Source organism: Atractosteus spatula, chromosome 23, assembly GCF_055471065.1.
Source record: "Atractosteus spatula isolate fAtrSpa1 chromosome 23, fAtrSpa1.hap1, whole genome shotgun sequence".
Classification (NCBI taxonomy): Eukaryota; Metazoa; Chordata; class Actinopteri; order Semionotiformes; family Lepisosteidae; genus Atractosteus; species Atractosteus spatula.
In genome coordinates this window covers 4,921,542-4,938,793 of record NC_142728.1, presented here as the reverse complement: position 1 = coordinate 4,938,793, position 17,252 = coordinate 4,921,542, and the positions used below count along the sequence as shown (strand labels likewise).

The 17,252-nt window shown below is 40.3% G+C and overlaps 2 protein-coding genes across 2 annotated transcripts in view; one reads left to right on the top strand and one right to left on the bottom strand.

Moving 5' to 3' along the window:
* The window catches only part of LOC148816085 (astrotactin-2-like), a 203,373-nt gene that overhangs the window by 39,719 nt on the left and 146,402 nt on the right, over positions 1 to 17,252 (top strand). Inside the window, exons 3-5 of the mRNA XM_088904656.1 lie at positions 1,323 to 1,447; positions 2,911 to 3,015; positions 5,595 to 5,774. Coding sequence (XP_088760782.1) covers positions 1,323 to 1,447; positions 2,911 to 3,015; positions 5,595 to 5,774 — 410 coding nt within the window. The remainder of the gene's footprint in view (positions 1 to 1,322; positions 1,448 to 2,910; positions 3,016 to 5,594; positions 5,775 to 17,252) is intronic.
* Positions 10,861 to 16,635, bottom strand: trim32 (tripartite motif containing 32). Its single transcript, XM_088940538.1, has 2 exons — positions 16,557 to 16,635; positions 10,861 to 15,020 (listed from the first exon to the last, which is right to left on the bottom strand). The coding sequence occupies exon 2, from the start codon at positions 14,998 to 15,000 to the stop codon at positions 13,060 to 13,062; it is 1,941 nt and encodes a 646-aa protein (XP_088796664.1). The 5' UTR covers positions 15,001 to 15,020; positions 16,557 to 16,635; the 3' UTR covers positions 10,861 to 13,059.

The window sequence follows — 17,252 nt, the reverse complement described above, 5'->3', positions numbered from 1 at the left end:
CTGTAATGTGGTGCAAAAAGCTTTTTTACATCATTTCAATGTGGACCTTTATCAAGAATTGGTGTAATGGAATGAGAATGGAAGAGATCACAGAGTTTGAGCACATAGAAAGTTATAACCAGATCAAAAGTAGCAACTACAGTAGATGATGTTCTATTCATTATCTCATATATACTGATGGAAAAAAGAAACGCAACACCTTCTCCTCCACACTCTGGCCCTCCCGTCTGCGTGCAATAGACTGAAGAGTGACTCATCCGTGAAGATGCCACTGCTGACGAGTCCATCGCAGCCTCTGTCTTGCCCAAGCCAGTCGGTGTGACATCTAGGAGCTGTGAGCAGAGGGCCTCTGACCGGTCGCCTTGCTCAAAGGCCAGCAGCATGGAGCCTCATTGTCCTGTCACTGATGTGGGCATTGTGTCTGCTGGCGATTTCAGAAGCAGTACGGGTGGCAGATCTGAAACAATCTCTCAGATGGACCAGTCTGATGTGTCGGTCCTGCTCTGGTGTGGTCACACAAGGGAGACCAGATCTTGGATGGTCATCTGTCCTGCCGGTCTGCTGAAACCTTCTCAATGGCCCTCTCCTTTGCTTCTGGTGACATTCGAGGCATTATGGAATGCACAGAAAACTGACTAGTGTGGCCTTTTTCTTGCAGTGACCTAAGCTATGAATTAAGGCCTTGTTCCACCTGGACCTCGTTGGGTAAAAAGTGCACCTAACGAGCTTTTGTGTGATTGGCATGTTGCAATGCCTCACTGCACAAGTTGTATTGCTGGTCAGAGGGGTTAAAACAAATTGACAACTTTTTTGTGAAAATACATAGGCTATAACTATAGTATTCTCATTCCAGAAAATGTTGTGTTTCCTTTACCATCAGAAAATAACTAAAAACAATAATCATCACAATGAGATGGGCCTTAGGCAAAACCTTCTAGACATTTTAGAAAAATTAGACAGGTACAGAAAATACATACAAACTCAGTTTCAGGCCATTAGTATGGAATAATGTGTAGGACTCTGTACTATAGACTGTACTATGCTTTTGGGTGGAATGCTGCTGTTGTACATTTGGGGCAAGGTACTTCTCTCACTTTTCCTGTGAAAAATGGAAATTCCTTGTACAGTCTCCTGCTGTATAAACGCTACTCTAGGTCACCTTTAGAATTTGTTCTCAATTTACATGTCTAGTGTAATAAAGATGTCATAAATGTATTTGGATATACCTCATGACAATATTTAGCAAGAGTTCATTTCTTTCGGCTGATAACTGTTGTGAAACTGCACTTTCAGTCACGTCTGGTGTCCTGTGTGTGTTCCAGAGATAACAACTTCATCAAGGACTTTCCCCAGCTGGCGGACGGGCTGATGGTGATCCCCCTGCCTGTGGAAGAGCAGTGTCGGGGGATTCTCTCCGAGCCACTGCCCAATCTTCATCTGCTGACAGGTGGGCTGAGGAGAATATTGAAGCCCGAAACTAGGATTTCAGGCTACCTACTGTAGTCTTTTTTATATCTGTTTCTGTTTCCTTTATTTTTAATGTCAAGATGCACATACAGTAATCTACAGTAGCTCAGTATTTTGTCAATTCCTTAATTAATTATTAATTTCAATTCACCTTACTTCCTGTACAGTGAAAGTATTCAAGGGATGAGTGATGCGTTTGTTCAAAGAACAAGTCACAGACATTGTCTTACACAGGTTCTAATCTTACCTCTGTGGTCATGTGAGCAATTAAAGTTGATATAGCTTTCATTTACAAGAAAATCCATCCAGTACAGTTCTCTTATTTCATAAGAATATGTTAGATTTTAAAAAGCTATACTATATTCTATGTTGGCTGGTTGAATTCACTGAAGCACTTGCATTTTAGGTAACTTCTCAATAGGTCCCCGTTCATAACTAAAGACAACCAAAGGAATTAATATAGATAATGCTTAACTTGAATACATTGTGACTTATTTGCATTTCAGGGTAATTCTGCAAGCAATTATGCATTATTTCATGTCTAATTTATAGGATGAATATAGCCACTTATTGTGAAGTGTTACTGTATAGTAATAAGCCAGGCAGGAGGTCTAACATAACTTGTGAGCTTTGTTTAAAATGAGGGATCTTCACATAATTCATTATTATTGCTTCAGAGAAGAGAGAAATTTGTTCACTTATTTTTGTATGTTTTGTGGGGGAGTTATGGAAGGTGTTTAGACTTCAAGAAAAAGACAGAGCAGTTTCAGTCGCTTGAAAGTGAAAGGAACACTGACTGAGTCATCTTCTGCTTGTCAAAAGTTTTTTGCATACAGAATTGAGCACAGACTCTTTTGGTTATGCAGAGATTGAGGGAGGGGGCACTAGTGAGTTTGAGCTTGGCGTTTATCCAAATACATTTTCTGTTTGTTATATGAGACTTTCAGCTTGTTATTTTTCCGTTTCGAAAAATGATTCTTTTAATAGTTGGATTCTGGGGCAGAGCGGTGGCTCTGTGGCTAAGGAGATGTGCCTGTGGCTAGAAGGTTGCTGGTTCAAATCCCGCAGCTGGCAGAGGAATCCTACTCCGTTGGGCCCCTGAGTAAGGCCCTTAACCCTAACTGCTCCAGGGGTGCTGTACAATGGCAGACCCTGTCCTCTGACCCCAGGCTCTCTCCCTGTCTGTGTGTCTCATGGAGAGCAAGCTGGGGTCTGGGAAAAGAGAATTCCTAATGCAAGAAATTGTAAAGGGTTAATAAAGTGATGTTGTTGTTATTATTATTCTCAAGGAAACGATATAAATTACAAGTCTGACATGGCAAGGTTTTAATTATTGCAGGGTAATTTTGAAAGTGGAATATGTTGCTTTTTACCCAGACAGTTGACATCTCCTGGTATCCAGATCTGTTTGACAACTTGTGTTTTTCTGTGTTGAAATTGCAGGAGATGCAAAGTACAATGAAGCGATGGGTTACCCCATGGTACAGCAATGGAGGGTCCGCAGTAACCTGTACAAGGTGAAGCTCAGTGCAATCACACTGTCCACAGGTACAGTAACCCTTACAGAGCTTCAGGCTTTATCAGCTTCAAACTACTGTAGGTACTAGTGGTGCAATATCATGAAGCATTCTAACTTTCCATAGTTTTGGTGGAAGCCAAACAGAGTCCTTCTGAATGTGGCACTTGGTAATACATTTATTATGACATAAACAGTGTAAAGCAATTTTAAGGAGTTCTAAAATTTAAAAATACAGCTGCTTTGATATATCAGGATTTATATATTCAATATTTTATTTAATTTTATGTAACACTTTAGCATGGGTATTGAATTATCCTGCAGGGAAAAAGCACCAGTCGTTTGGAATAGAAGGGTTTGTTATTTACACAGACGCATTTCCAACTCATTTTCCTGGTAATTACTTCTCCGAATGTCTGAGTATTTGTTTTTCACTTGGAGGTTGTGTGTTGCAATGTGTAAATAAAGGTAAAATAAATTCTGATTTAATGTGTCTTGATTTCAGGCTGGTAGGCCACTAAATGTATTACTTGGAAGGGGTGTGTAAACTTTCTAAAGGCACTGTAGCTGGATGAAGCAGATTTTTTATTTTGTGGCATTTTAATAATACTGCTTATGATCATGCTTTAGAAATATAAAGTCAAAACCTATAACCTGTAGTAGTGCAGGAAGCTGGTGAACATCTTTCTGCCCCTGGATACATTTTTATTTCTAACATTTAGCATGCATTTTTCTTCCTGGAGCTGTTCCTTCAGCACCACATATTGATTTGTGGGAAGAATGTAATATATGGTAATATCAGGGGAGCAGTTTTAACCAAACCTGTTACTAATGACTTATTGCATTCATAAAATAAGGAGGAGGTGACAAATTTGATTAACTTGAAGCCTCCATCAAGACAAAAATTGAGTGAAGCAGAAATAAAATGTTAAATGGAATCTTAATTTAGTTTACCAAATAACAGATGTTCTATTGCACGTTTAGATTTTACTCTAACTAATCAGGACTAATTCAGCAATGTTACTGTGAAATCTGTGATGTTTTGTGGGGAGGAAATGCTCATCACTAAATTATTTGTATTGATTGTTTTTATAGAGCCTTAAAACACTACAATCTTTTATGAAAGTGCTTTTAGTGTTGTTACTGTCTGAACATGTTTGAAAAATGGAGTTGGAATTGTTTTGGGGGAGATTGCACATTGTTAAAATTCAAAATCATAAATATGTTTATGCATCATTTTATAGTGTGTTGTTTTATTGTAAAAACTAAATTGTTAAAAAAACAGACCTGACCATTAGGCAAGGAAAAATAAAACATTAGGTAATACAAATAGAGGCACAGATGCTAATCAACACAGTTCCCCTTTAAAACTACATGAGGAAAGCACATTACTTATGCGGCCTTAGATGAATAATATCTGTAGCTTTAAATACTGAAATGCAAATTGTTGTGTTGTTCCTAAATAAATGCAGTTGCTACTGAAAGTTAGAAAAATCTCTCAAATATCTATTTTTTTGCTGTCCATAATTAAGTAAATATAAGCCAAGAATTATCTCCGAAGGCCACAATAGTAAAATTTCCTGATGTGTGTGTGTTCCACCACTGTGAGGAGATTCAACATTATTGCATGCCTCAGATGTTCATGTTTTTTATGTGACTGACATGTTTTGAATGGCAGATCAGGAATTTCGGACTGAAAAGTTCATAAATGTTTTTCATATTCATATAGTAGGTGGGAGAAAGAGTCTTTATTATCCCCGAGGGGGCAATTAGTTTTACAGCAGCAGTATTGGTGTACAGATGGACAGAAAAAAAGAATATGACATCAACAACAATATACAAACATATTTGCATAGAGTGTTAAGTAAGGATGTGGCTACTGGTATGAATGTGAACTTAAATCTATTAGTTTTGGAGTTGTGGAGTTGGTATCTGCATTCTGATGGGAGTAACTGGAAATCATTAAAAAAGGGGTGTGAAGGATTGTTACAGAAGGATTTTACTTTACGCAAAACGTGTGAAGATGACATATTTTCACCAGGCTTCGCAGTTTGTTCTTGCCTCTCAGATTCAGGTTGCCAAACCAGCAGATCGGGGAAAAACTCAGAACTGATTCAAGGAAGGGCCGATAGAACAAAATCAACAAGGAATCAGCGAACTTAAAATGCTTAAGCTTCCGTAAGAAAAAAAGACACTGTTACCCCTTTTTGAGGATCAAGTCAGTATTGGCTTCGAAATTTAGCTTGGAGTCCACAACAGTCCACAAGTACATGTCTTGTTCTACCAGCTCCACTGATTTGCCCCTAATTTAGGTTAGGGTGGGGGTGTGGGTTTTTCCTGAAGTCAATTATCATACAATATCTTTGGTCTTGGACGCATTTAGCTTGAGGAAGTTTTGTTCACACCAGGTAGCAAACTCATCAACAACGGGTGCGTGGCTCCTCTCGTTTGCTTGCAGCGGCCTACCATGTTAAGGTGCTCAGTTTTATTTCTTTATCAATCATTTCTGTTATACAGATGTGAGAGGGCACTGTGCAAAAGGGCTGTCTTACCAAGGAGAAAATGTTTTCATGTGCTTGTCTTATAAGCTGGTTTGTTTGTCCCCTACCAGACTTCTCTAAGATATTGAAGATGCTGAACACGGAGAGCACACGAGAGGAACTGCTGTCCTTTCTCCAGCAGTACGGCAGCCACTACATTGCAGAAGCTCTCTACGGCTCTGAACTCACCTGTGCCATCTACTTCCCCAGCAAGAAGGTGCAGCAGCAGCTCTGGCTACAGTACCAAAAAGGTAAGGGTGGGCGAGAGTCTACACTGTAGCATTATAGTCAGTCCTGCAGTACTCCAAACATGTTAAATCTGCCACTGGGTGTTGAAGAGACAAACACAGTAGCATGGGCTTCCTATTGGTAAAACGCTTTTGGTTTGTCTACAATATGTGACATTCTACCACAAAGGAGGGTTTCCAACCAAGCCGCAGAGTCAGGACTAAAATGCATAATAGTCTTGGTGTCATATCATTTTTTTTGTCAGGTATGAACCAGAAGATACGGTTCCTTAGGCTTATCCTTGGATTACCATCATCATTATTTTATAGTGCACTTTTAATACTCACCCCAAAAGAACTTCAAAAGAATTAGAACAGATGAAACAAGTAATATTGCGCAGTTGTTAGCATTGCTGCCTCACAGTCCTGGATGCCTGTGTTCACTTCACTTCAGTGGAGTTTGTATGTTCTCTCCATACAAATGTTTGTGTGCATTTCCTCCGGGTGCTCCGGTTTCCTCCCACAGTGAAAAGACATGCTGGTAGGTTAAGTGGCTTTGGGAAAAACTGGCCCTGGTGTGAGTGTGTGTCCCAGTGTTTGTTTCTGTTGTCCACCTTGCAATGGACTGGTGTCCCACCTAGGGTGTACCCTGCCTTGCTCCTGTTGCTAGCCTGAATAGACTCCGGTTTCCCTGTGACCCTGAAAAAAGCAGTTTGAAAATGGATGGATGGAAAACAACTAATAACTGATACAAAAAACAACATACTAATAACACATGATAAAAGCATGATAAAATTCAATCTGAAGTAACAGACATCCAGTTTAAATTTAAAAGTGCTTTCTGGTGTTTCCCACAATGTATGAACACTGGAAAAACCACCATTTACTATCTGTAAAGCATTACAAGCCAGAGATATACTGTAAGACTAAACAGAGTAGTAGATTGTAAAAGAGGATTGCAAAAGTAGTCTGTTCTGTAGTAAATGTTAGGAGGAGAATTTTGACTCTGAACCCTTCTTGATGACAATGCAGAGTTGCTAAGATTTCATTTACATCCAGAAGATGTTGTCAGACTTGCATGTAGTTAACATTCGGGCTGCTTGAATTATTTTATGTATGAACACCAGCTTTTCTTAGCTATTCTACATCCATCTGAGAGAGAGAAGAAAAAATGAGGTTGATTTTATGCTGGTAAAATAATACACTCTAGTGGTATCACAAGTAATTGCTTCAAAAGGCAGATTGTAATCAGAAAGAACACAAAGATTCTTTATTTCTGTGCTAGGCTGAGTAGCAGTTACAGCACTGAAGAAATAAACAATTTCATGCATCTAAGCAGGAGACACAATCTGCATTTGCAGTGCTGTAATACTGTAACAACAAAAATGAGAGCAGGGGATAAAAAACATTTGCACTGTGATTCTGCACTCTAGTGTTGAGTTTTGTGGGCAGGGATGAGTATAGAGTAAATCGATATTTTTTTCCGGACCTGATCCAAATGACTCTGGCAGTTCTACAACCCAACTTGTAACACCCTTAAGAACATGAAACAGAGAAGGATTACTAACTAAAGGAAGGTGGACAGTTAATCTTTCCTTTCTGGACTGATAGCAGCTGCTTGATCCCACTATTATGTGCAGCTGCTTCTTGATGGATCCCTGTGCCAGCTTCTCCTGTCTACTCATATTGCAGAACCTCAGCCCCACAGGCTATAGAGCACACATGACGTTCTCAATACTGTACCTATCATGAACTGAATTAAAGTAATGGTATTTAAGGCCAGTTAAATCAAATAGTTTAATTAAGTCATTGAGAATTGGGTGGCACACTCCTGTAGCTCGGCAAGAGTGAGATTCGGTGCTAACTTTATCATGGTAACTATTCTTTGAAATAGTTTTATGATGATTCAGATACACATTAAACAAAGACATTTTTTTTCTTGTCAAGATTGCACCCTTCAGAAATACTGCGAAAGAACAATAAGAGCATGATTGCTGTGTGGTTGAAAGTGTATTGTCTGCTCTCACTGTGGGTGATTCATCTGGTGCAGTAAATAATGCTGTATGAACAGTATACTAGGGTAGTACATTATAAACTGTCCTATTTAAAATATGGATTCAACTCTAAGAAACGTACATAAAGCAATCACTTGTGTACAGCATGTAATTGTGGCATAAAATGATTATGGATGTGCGTGACTATTAATACTTTGTTCAGGGTGAGATCAGCTTTTTTTTAACAGTTATTATCGGTAGTGCATGGAACACAACCATCTCACTCGCTTTGACAGAAAGCTAGCAGAGATTGATTTTCTCACAGCCAAGATTGATAAATTTTGAGACAATGATCCAGCTAAGCAGCATCTGCCAAACCCTGGGGCTGTTGGGGGGGGAGAGTTCCTCACGCTTTCTGAACTAATCATAACTGAGTTTTATAGTTTGTTGCCGTTCAGTCTGAAAGCTTGTAATTTGGCTGTCACATTCACAAATTAACCATTCAGTCATCATTGTTGGCATGGTCTTCTTGATATCTTCTGCCTTGTTTTTTTTATTTATGATTAATGCAGAAAATGATGTGTGTATAGATCAACATCAGTCACATTTACTACAATAATTTTCAGATTATTACAAACATAAATAGCACTGTTTAACCTCCTGCATTATTACTTACTCTAACCATCCCTTGGTGTATATATATACACTGTAGTACAGTACATACAGTATATTTTTACTACTGGTTTTTTATCTATTATTGGGCACAGTTCCTTCTTTCATATTTACTAAATCTCCAGGATTACATGCTTTTTATAGACCAGCCATCTGCCCATGACTGCGGTAATTTCATTGTTTTGCCTAGTAGTTTTAAAAGAGCACTGCAGCCACACTACACAATAGACAGAGAAATGAGAACAGGCCTCAGCAGTGCATTAAAGGGTAACTTTAGACAGGCCAGATAATGCCAACCCAGCATGGAATTAGGCCAGGACAGGAGAGTTAAACCCCTACTCTTTTGAAGAATGCCATGACATCTTTAATGACCATGCAACTTCAACTGTCCTGACACTGCTCTTTCAGCATGGTATCCCCTTTTGCTATACTGTGGCATTAGTCTGTAAAGTTGGGAAGAAAACCAACTACTTGCTGACCATCACCACTTAAAGCTGAGATCTGACTTTCTTGGTCAGCTCCCATCCCTTGAGCCAGCTACGCAAAGCCTCCAACGAGATTGGACTACAAGGAGGTAATGCGACATAGCACTTTTTTTGCCATAGCTCATTTCCTATACGGTTTGGGATTTACGATGAATCTCAAGCTCTCTCAAGAGATTTCACAGAGATAAGACAGTTTTAACGTCTTGCAAGAACAATAAACACCAGCTTTGGTGATGGGGTAAAAAACCAACAAAAACGAAATCAGATTCTTGTATGCAATTTAAAGAAACAAAAACTGTATCAAAAAACAGAGTAAATACATTACATTAACAATGCCTGGGAAAAAAACAAAGGCATTTTCACGGTCTCACCAACTTTGGCTCCTGTAATATCACATTTTTTTATGTTGGTATGCTGTGATTTGGAAGATTTGCTAGTACAGTATGTACTGTACTGTATTCTGTGAATCACTTTCTTTATCCTTTATTATGGGTTATTTCCTGGAAGTCAGGGTCTTGGGTAACTCTCAGTTATCAATATCGTCCTGAATTATGATCTACATTTTTCCATACAAGCAATTGTATGTTTTCAGATTGCTGTTTTTTTTCAGTAGATGTGACCTTTCAAAAATCCACCCACAACAGGTCAGTAAGATTCAGGTCCCATGTAGCCAGTCCAGTACCTTGATTTTGAATGACTTTTTCAGAGACATTCTGCATTATCCTTTGTGTTTCAGATATCTCTTGCTGAACTTTTGAAGCTGTATCTGATTAGCTTTAACATACTGTAATGGAATTATTTTATAGTAAAGACTCCTTTGAATTTATATCTTTCTTTACATACTTTTACACAAAAAATATTTACCATGAAAGACCATACTGAATATATAATCTGTTTAAAGTTAAAATATTTTACTTTAAATAGTATGTAACACTTAGCTTTAAAAGGTAATGGTATCTATATATTTAAGTTATGTTAAGTATAAGGACATCATTATTATAATGTTGAAAAATGATTACAAAATTAGATATTAGTGGATATTGTCACCAAATACTCCAACGGATTAGAGCAACAATTCTTGCTTTAACAGAACCAGGTGCAGACACATTTATACTGTAGCAACACAGTTACTCTTTTACCTTAAGATTAATTGGTATCTTATATGTAAATCTGTTGTGTGCATGTGCTCCTAAATTTGGAATCAGTTAATAAATTCTTCATTTCTTCAGAACATGACACCAAAATCTAATAAATTCATATTGTGACTAATATGCGTCTACAGTATGTGGGTATTCTACAAAGCATTATAATATATAATATTATATATAATATAATAATACTGAAAATAATTAGTAAAGTTAGGCAATTATTCCAATTGTGAGGGATATAACAGATCTGCAGTTGAACACACCATTGCTGGAATATCCAATGAAATTCAATGCAAAAAGACCTTCAGTAATAGGTAATTTGAGGACATTTCTTCTTAACTATGCACCACTTACAAAACAGTTGTAAAGTATATTTAATTTACAATAGAAAGCATTGAAAATCTGTTTCAAACACAAATCAAAAAGAATTTTATATTCCATTACATTTTCTGTGTATGACGAAGCTACAGTGTCTCTGGTATGAGGTTTGAAACATTCATTGAATGAAAGTACTGCTGCCTACCTATTCATAGCACCAACCATTATACTAACGTATTAAAAGTATTACTTTAATTAACAAATCAAAGCCTAGGATTACTCAAAACACACTGCAGAAATGTATTCAGAAGGTAATCACCGAGGAACTGTGTAGAATTACTTTATTTATTCAACCAGACTGTAGGTATGCATCTGGAAATATTTTTAAAGAGAACCCAACTTGAAAAAGGGTACAGGGCTAGTTTCACTATGAGACCTATTTTCATGGCACCTTGAACTGCACATTGTTTTCAGAAATGTTTTCATACTCCGGTTTCTGCAGTTTAAGATTTATTGCACTCAGTACGTAGTTATTAATACAAACAAGTGAATGGAATCATGTTACACAGAACATTGACTGCAGTAACATAACATCAATGCCTTATGGCAAGATAACATTTACACGTAAAACAACAGGTAATTGACAGTGATTGATAACTTTTGTGATCAGAATAAATATAACACAGGGTTTTCAGACATTTTGGCTAGCAAAACAACAAAATAAAATGTTTTATACTAGAAGACTCCAAAGGCATACCCAAGTTCAATAACACATACTGTAGAATAAATTACCAGTAAAGGTGAGTGAACTTTTTTTCCTTGTATTTTATACAGCAGCCTGAAAACCTACAGGATATTTAAATGAAACAGATTTTGCAATTTACCAAGCAAACCAAGTAAAAATCACTAGGTGAATTCTCATTGTTAGTCTCTATGCAGTATCTTCTTCTATTCAGAGACTATACTTAAACACAATGACACTTAACATCAATCACCATGTTCAAAGTAAATCCTATTGTACAAATGACTAAGGTGTTGGTATGGTATGTGGTCATCATAAAGCTCACTATACAGACGATATACAGTTATAAAGTGTGTTATATTTATGGTTTCATACTGTATAAAAAATGAATCAGTCCTTTTTAACAGTCATAAAATATATTTTAAAAAATAATCACTCAGAGACAAATGTATTAATACTATATTTTGTAATCCTTGGCTCTTGATAATAAATATTTTTTCACTAGGAAATTAAAGGATTTTTGTTGATTTAGAGCACACAGAGCATGAGAGAAGCCATTCATCAAAAAATGAAATGGCAGCTCATTATTTTACTGAAGAGCCGATAATAAAGTTCCCTGTATTTCACTCAAGTAGTTGTGGAATGGCTTTATTCCAAATGTAATATTGTTATAAATACAATTTGATAATACATTTTTTTAAATAGGGGGTGCTACATTGAGGATCTACAGTAATGTGTGTATGTCAATGTGCAGCAAATCAAATCTAAGTTAGCTGATATTTTAATTTAGATGTCACAGAACACCTCCCAAACATATAAAAAAAAATGGTCATTCTATGTCAACTCAGCTTGAGCTTTGTCAGAAGGTGATTTTGCTAAAGGTCTGTGTACCATTGCATCTCGGCCAGCGTTTCATCAAACCAATCCTGCCTTCCATTCCTTGATCGATGGTAAAAGCATAGAGTCTAATATCTTTTATACATTATCTGTCTGCATTGACCATAGGAATGAACTGAAGGACAGTTGTCAGTAGGTGAAACATCTCGATTTTTGCCATCATGCTCCACAATGCTGCCTGGAAACCAGGCTTGATAATTGTTGCTATATATGATAACTGTTGCCCCTAGTGCACGGATTATTGGATTAGGAAGAGTTTGTGATCCCATGACAAGAACACTTGCTTCAAATCTTTCATGTCCAGAATGAAAATATGAGGACCACTGTATCCCTGTGACAAACCACTTGCATAAACAAATTACTCACCATTTATGATTTTGTTGTTATATATAGTATTTATGTTTCTTTTGGTTTAAACTCAAGTCTAACTTCCAATATTGTGCATTATGATAATTTTATAGTGATATTTCCTTTACTTTAGGCAAGCACGTACAAAATCACTTAGGGATTGGCAATTGGGTATTTATTTCAATTGTAAGGCCCCAGGCTACACCAGAAGCAGTTGTAGTTATTTCTGATGACTTTTAGAGCAGATCTGCCTGGATACCATCACATATATATTCATGATGATTCCCACTTTCTACATATCCTTTTTCGATCCTCAAAGACACTCCTAAATGTTTGTAAAGTATCACTCCCTGCCTACTCCAATAAAAGGAGGTATTTCAGCAAATCTTCAAATTTAAATATATCCCCTTGCTTCATACTTGGAACATCATCTTCTACTACACACGGTATAAGCAAAATCATTATGGCTGATTTGACAAAGAATGAATCTATCTTAACGGTAATCTCATTGAAAATGAGCCATTAAAATGGGACCGATGGATGTAAAAATTAGGTTTTTAAATATAACAAACCTGTTTTCTCAAAAAAACACCCATTTGTATTGCTTGCTGTGCTACCGAAAAGCAGCAGAGGTGCCTGAATTGCAAACACGTTTCCTACCGCTATGAATTCCACGTGAGGAAACGGACCGAAGCGACTGAGATTCTAACAGGTTGATGAACGCCTTCTCTGCAAGTAGTTGTACACCTTCACACAGTGGTCCCAGCAGTCCAGCACCAACAGCTGCCCTTTTGGAGTCACGGCAACGCCCACTGGGCACGTAAGCCCTTCCCGTATAAGAATGTTGAAACCCCCATCCTTGGGGAACTGCAGGACTTCCTTCCGGCCGCTGTCTGCCACCAGGAGGTCCCCATTGGAATCAACGCACATTCCGGTTATGCAACGGAAATCCTCCGTCTCGGAAAAGAAGTGGCTGAGCTGTTTGCCCAGCTGCCCGTCAGTGCCCACCGACCCAATGGAGAAGCCTCCTTCCAGGTGGTGCTCGTTGTGCCGGTTCTCGATGTTGAGCCCCAGCCCCTGAGTGAAATACACCGTCCCGCTGGTGTCGCACGTGACAAACTTCGGGCGCACAGCCGAACACAGCCGGTTATAGTTCACCACCCCAACATTCCGGTCTACCGCGAGACACCACAGCTTTCCCCCCTCTACATCCGACACTACAAACTGTCCTGAGGGCATGGCGGCGATCCCCCAGGGCTTGATCAGCTGGTTCTTGTGGCAGGCAATGCAGTGCCCGTCGATTGTATACACCTTCACTGAATTATCATAGTTGTCCGTCACTCCAATCAAGCCCTGAGGCGTGATGGCTATCGACAGTGGGATAAGATTGGGAAGCTCCGCACCTAGAAAGCTGAGGACGAAATTGTCAATGCTACTGGGGTTCCGGCGTATTTCCTTTTGGAAGCCCTTGCGGTTGAAGATCTGAATCCTGTAATTCCCCCGGTCAGCCACCAGCACCTCTCCCTGCATGGTGGCACATATGCTCACCGGGAGGTTGAACATTCCCGGCAAGTTCCCCTTGCAGCCCATTTTCTTAATGAACTGACACAGGTGGGATCCAGCAGCCGCCGCTTCCACTGGCTTCGGTTTGATGCTAGGAGACGCACAGGCAGCCTCCTCCGTCACCATGTCGACGTCACGGTACACATCCAGCGACAGTGCAGCTATGTCATGGGAGCCTTCGTCTGTGTCGACGGTACACTGCTTGCTCACCACCTGCCCCACGTCCAGAGGCTCCGAACGTTCGACTTTCGCCAGCTCCGGATCCTGCAGCTTCAAAAGCGCGGGCAGGTTGCTTTTCAAGTCCAGCTCCTCGTCGTCGCCGGCCTCCTCCAGCAGAGCGATGTCAGCCTGCTTGATCTTCATTGTGAGATAGTCGCAGCGGGACACCACCTGGACCTCGGCGATGTTCAGCAGGTAGGTGTGCTCCTCCAGGATCTGGGTGTTGAGCTTTTCGATTTCGCTCAGCGAGGAGGCGAAGGCCTTGCGGGACTTCGTCAGCTCCTCCTGGAGCCTGAGCTCCGCTTTAGCGTACTCCTGCTGCACGGCCTTGTATTTTAGCCGCAGGGATTTCGAGATGCCGTCGATCATGGCCTTTTTCTTCTGGATATTCCCCATCGTCTCCCGCAAGATGGCGAGCTTGGCGCCCACCTCTTTCCTCCGCTGCTCTGCAGCTGAGCGGACAGTCAGGACTACGTGCCCCTGGTGCTGGTGCCCTTCTGCTTTACAGGCATCGCAGAGCACCAGGCCGCAGTCCTTGCAGTACTGCCTGGGCAGCCGGTTCTTGCAGCCTTTGCACATCAGGCTCGTCGCCGAGCCGGAGCTGGCGCAGTCGATGATTTTCAGCACAGTCAAGTTGTCCGCCAGCTGGGAGATGCTGCTCATGCGGGAGACTTTGCTGCAGAAGGGGCAGCGCACCCCGTTGATGGTGCTCGCCAGCAGCTTCTCCAGGCACAGCCTGCAAACCGTGTGCCCGCACTGCAGGAGTTTGGGGCGCAGCTGCTCCCGGTTGAAGGTCTCCAGGCAGATGGGGCACTCCAAGACCTCTCTCACTACGTCTGGGTCCAAAGTGGCTGCCGAGGCCATGATCCTGTAGCCAATTCCACCTGGCGAGGAGAAGAGCAAATGAGATAAAGCACAATTTCCCTGTCTGTGATCTGATGGAACTCAATAATAAATGCATTGCACTGTGGAATAAATCGTCCCGTTTTGGCAATGCATTTGTATCTTTTAAACTTGGAAGGAGACTACAATGCACTTCTGTTTAATGAACTGATGTGTTTTGTAATGTTCCTAAGAGCAGCATTTAGCACGGTTTACACATGTGAGGAGGCCCATTTTGCTTGTTTCGTTTTTCTGTAGCTAAATTATCCAAAGATTTCCTACAGCCTTTTCATGCAAAAAAAAAAGCCAGATTGCTCAGCCATTGCTGCTAAAGCAAACAGCTTGTTCCACATTTCCACAACCCTTTGTAAAAAGAATGATTCCCATTCTGTCTTAAACGCACCCGCACATACTGTACAATAGCTCCCCGCTCATAGCCTCTGTCGATTCTGAAGAAATCTGTAAGGTTGACCCTGCTCTGCCTTCTCGGATTTTAAATACTTAAATCAACCACTATTCAAAATTAGACGGGTAAATTCAGGCTCAAAGAACTGACTCACATTGTAAAAATTGCTCTCAAGCCCCATACTTTCTCAGCTTTTTTTAAAATGATATTACAGTACCTAGTGCTCATGCAAAGTGGACACTGTTTGCAGGAATGATAGCAACTACCTACAACTAAACGGGCTACATGTACCGAATTGCCTCCTCTTTCATATCCTTTCTTATGTTTCGTACCTTGGTCCAGACCAGTCTGTATTTGCGCGGTGCGACTACTGCAGTGGACAGCACTGTAATCGAAAGGCCGTAAACCTGAATACTTCAGACTGCAGCTCTATTAGCAAGAAATGAAGGGCTTAGTTTAGTGTCTGCACCACCCTGACTGCCTGCAGTGCCCCTTTAAATTACGCTGCTGAAAAATGCCAACCAGAATGATTGTGATAACGAGGGTACAGCGATTGCACCAACGAAAAAGCATATAAATGGCTATATCAGTTAAATGTCTTTAAAGAAAGACGCATTGGGCGGGATGAATCGCTCAAAAGCTGCGGATATTTTAACCAATTATGGAGCATTCCGTTTTAAAGTATATTAACGTCTAATATTGTCATTTAAGAAGAGGACTTAGGGATAGTGCACGGATTTGTAGAAAGGGCAAGTCGCAAGCAAAAAAAAAACCAAAACAAAGTGAGATAAATACGAAACCAAAGGTGTTGATGGTGGAAATAAAACCATGACGTCCACTAGCGACAAAACAGCAATTCTAGTGCAAACAGCGGCGAATCCACGCCGGTGTTAATTTACCGATAAACTAGCGAGTTATTTGCATGAAACGATGTTTCGAGTTAATCGTACAGAAACTGGAATCGTGTGCCTTCTGTGCCAAGAAGCAGTAAGCGACACCTTGCTTAGGAGGCCTCTGACGGCAGTATCATCTTTACAGCACAGAAAACACATGCTTCCGTCTGCTTCCGCAAAGCGTGTTTCATCAACGAAATGAAGATGCTACACAGCTGGGGAGCTGCGTGTGTTCTTACCTGCACTTTTCGTGTCAATGTCAGATCCCCAGGCCGAAAACCCCGCTCCCGGTTGTGCAGGGAAAGACTGCGGCTCGGGCTGTGACGTCTCCTGAAACTTTATTCCCTCCTTCAGAGGTATTTCATTGGCCTCTCCGTGCGCAGTGCGACCCGTTTCTCAAGACGATTGGCGGCGTGAAGCATCAATGAAGCAGGATAGAGCAATTGTCAACAGCAGACACAGTGGGAGTTCCTGGGATCTGAAGTTCCTTGTGAGGACTTCCTCGGGTCCCAGACTTTCTGTTTTTCCCCCACACCGAGAATTTACTTGACATTGCTTTTAGATGTTTCATATATAAACATATCCAGAGCACATCTCTTCCTTCGATTGTCTGCTTTTTTTTTTTGTTCTAGCTGAGTTCTCGATTACTTACCTTAAATTCACAAGGGTCATTTTCCAGTGTTAGACCGTTCTCGACCTCTTCCAGCTCGTAAACAGGTGCAGCTGGTTCAGGTTGGTGTTTAAGTTACTCGCAGCTCAGCAAGAGAAAGTTTCAGAGTTTTGCAAGTCGTGGTCTAAAACGTGGTTTCTTTTTCTTGATTAGGTGACGACTTAACATTCATTTTATTTGCATTATTTATTTGTACAGAATAACGCTTTTCATCCCAAAGAATCCTGAAATACGTAATATGTAGGATGAGACCGATTGTATTCAC

Excerpts from the sequence above, each read along its gene's own strand:
- trim32 (XM_088940538.1), bottom strand. The coding sequence starts at position 15,000 with ATGGCCTCGGCAGCCACTTTGGACCCAGACGTAGTGAGAGAGGTCTTG.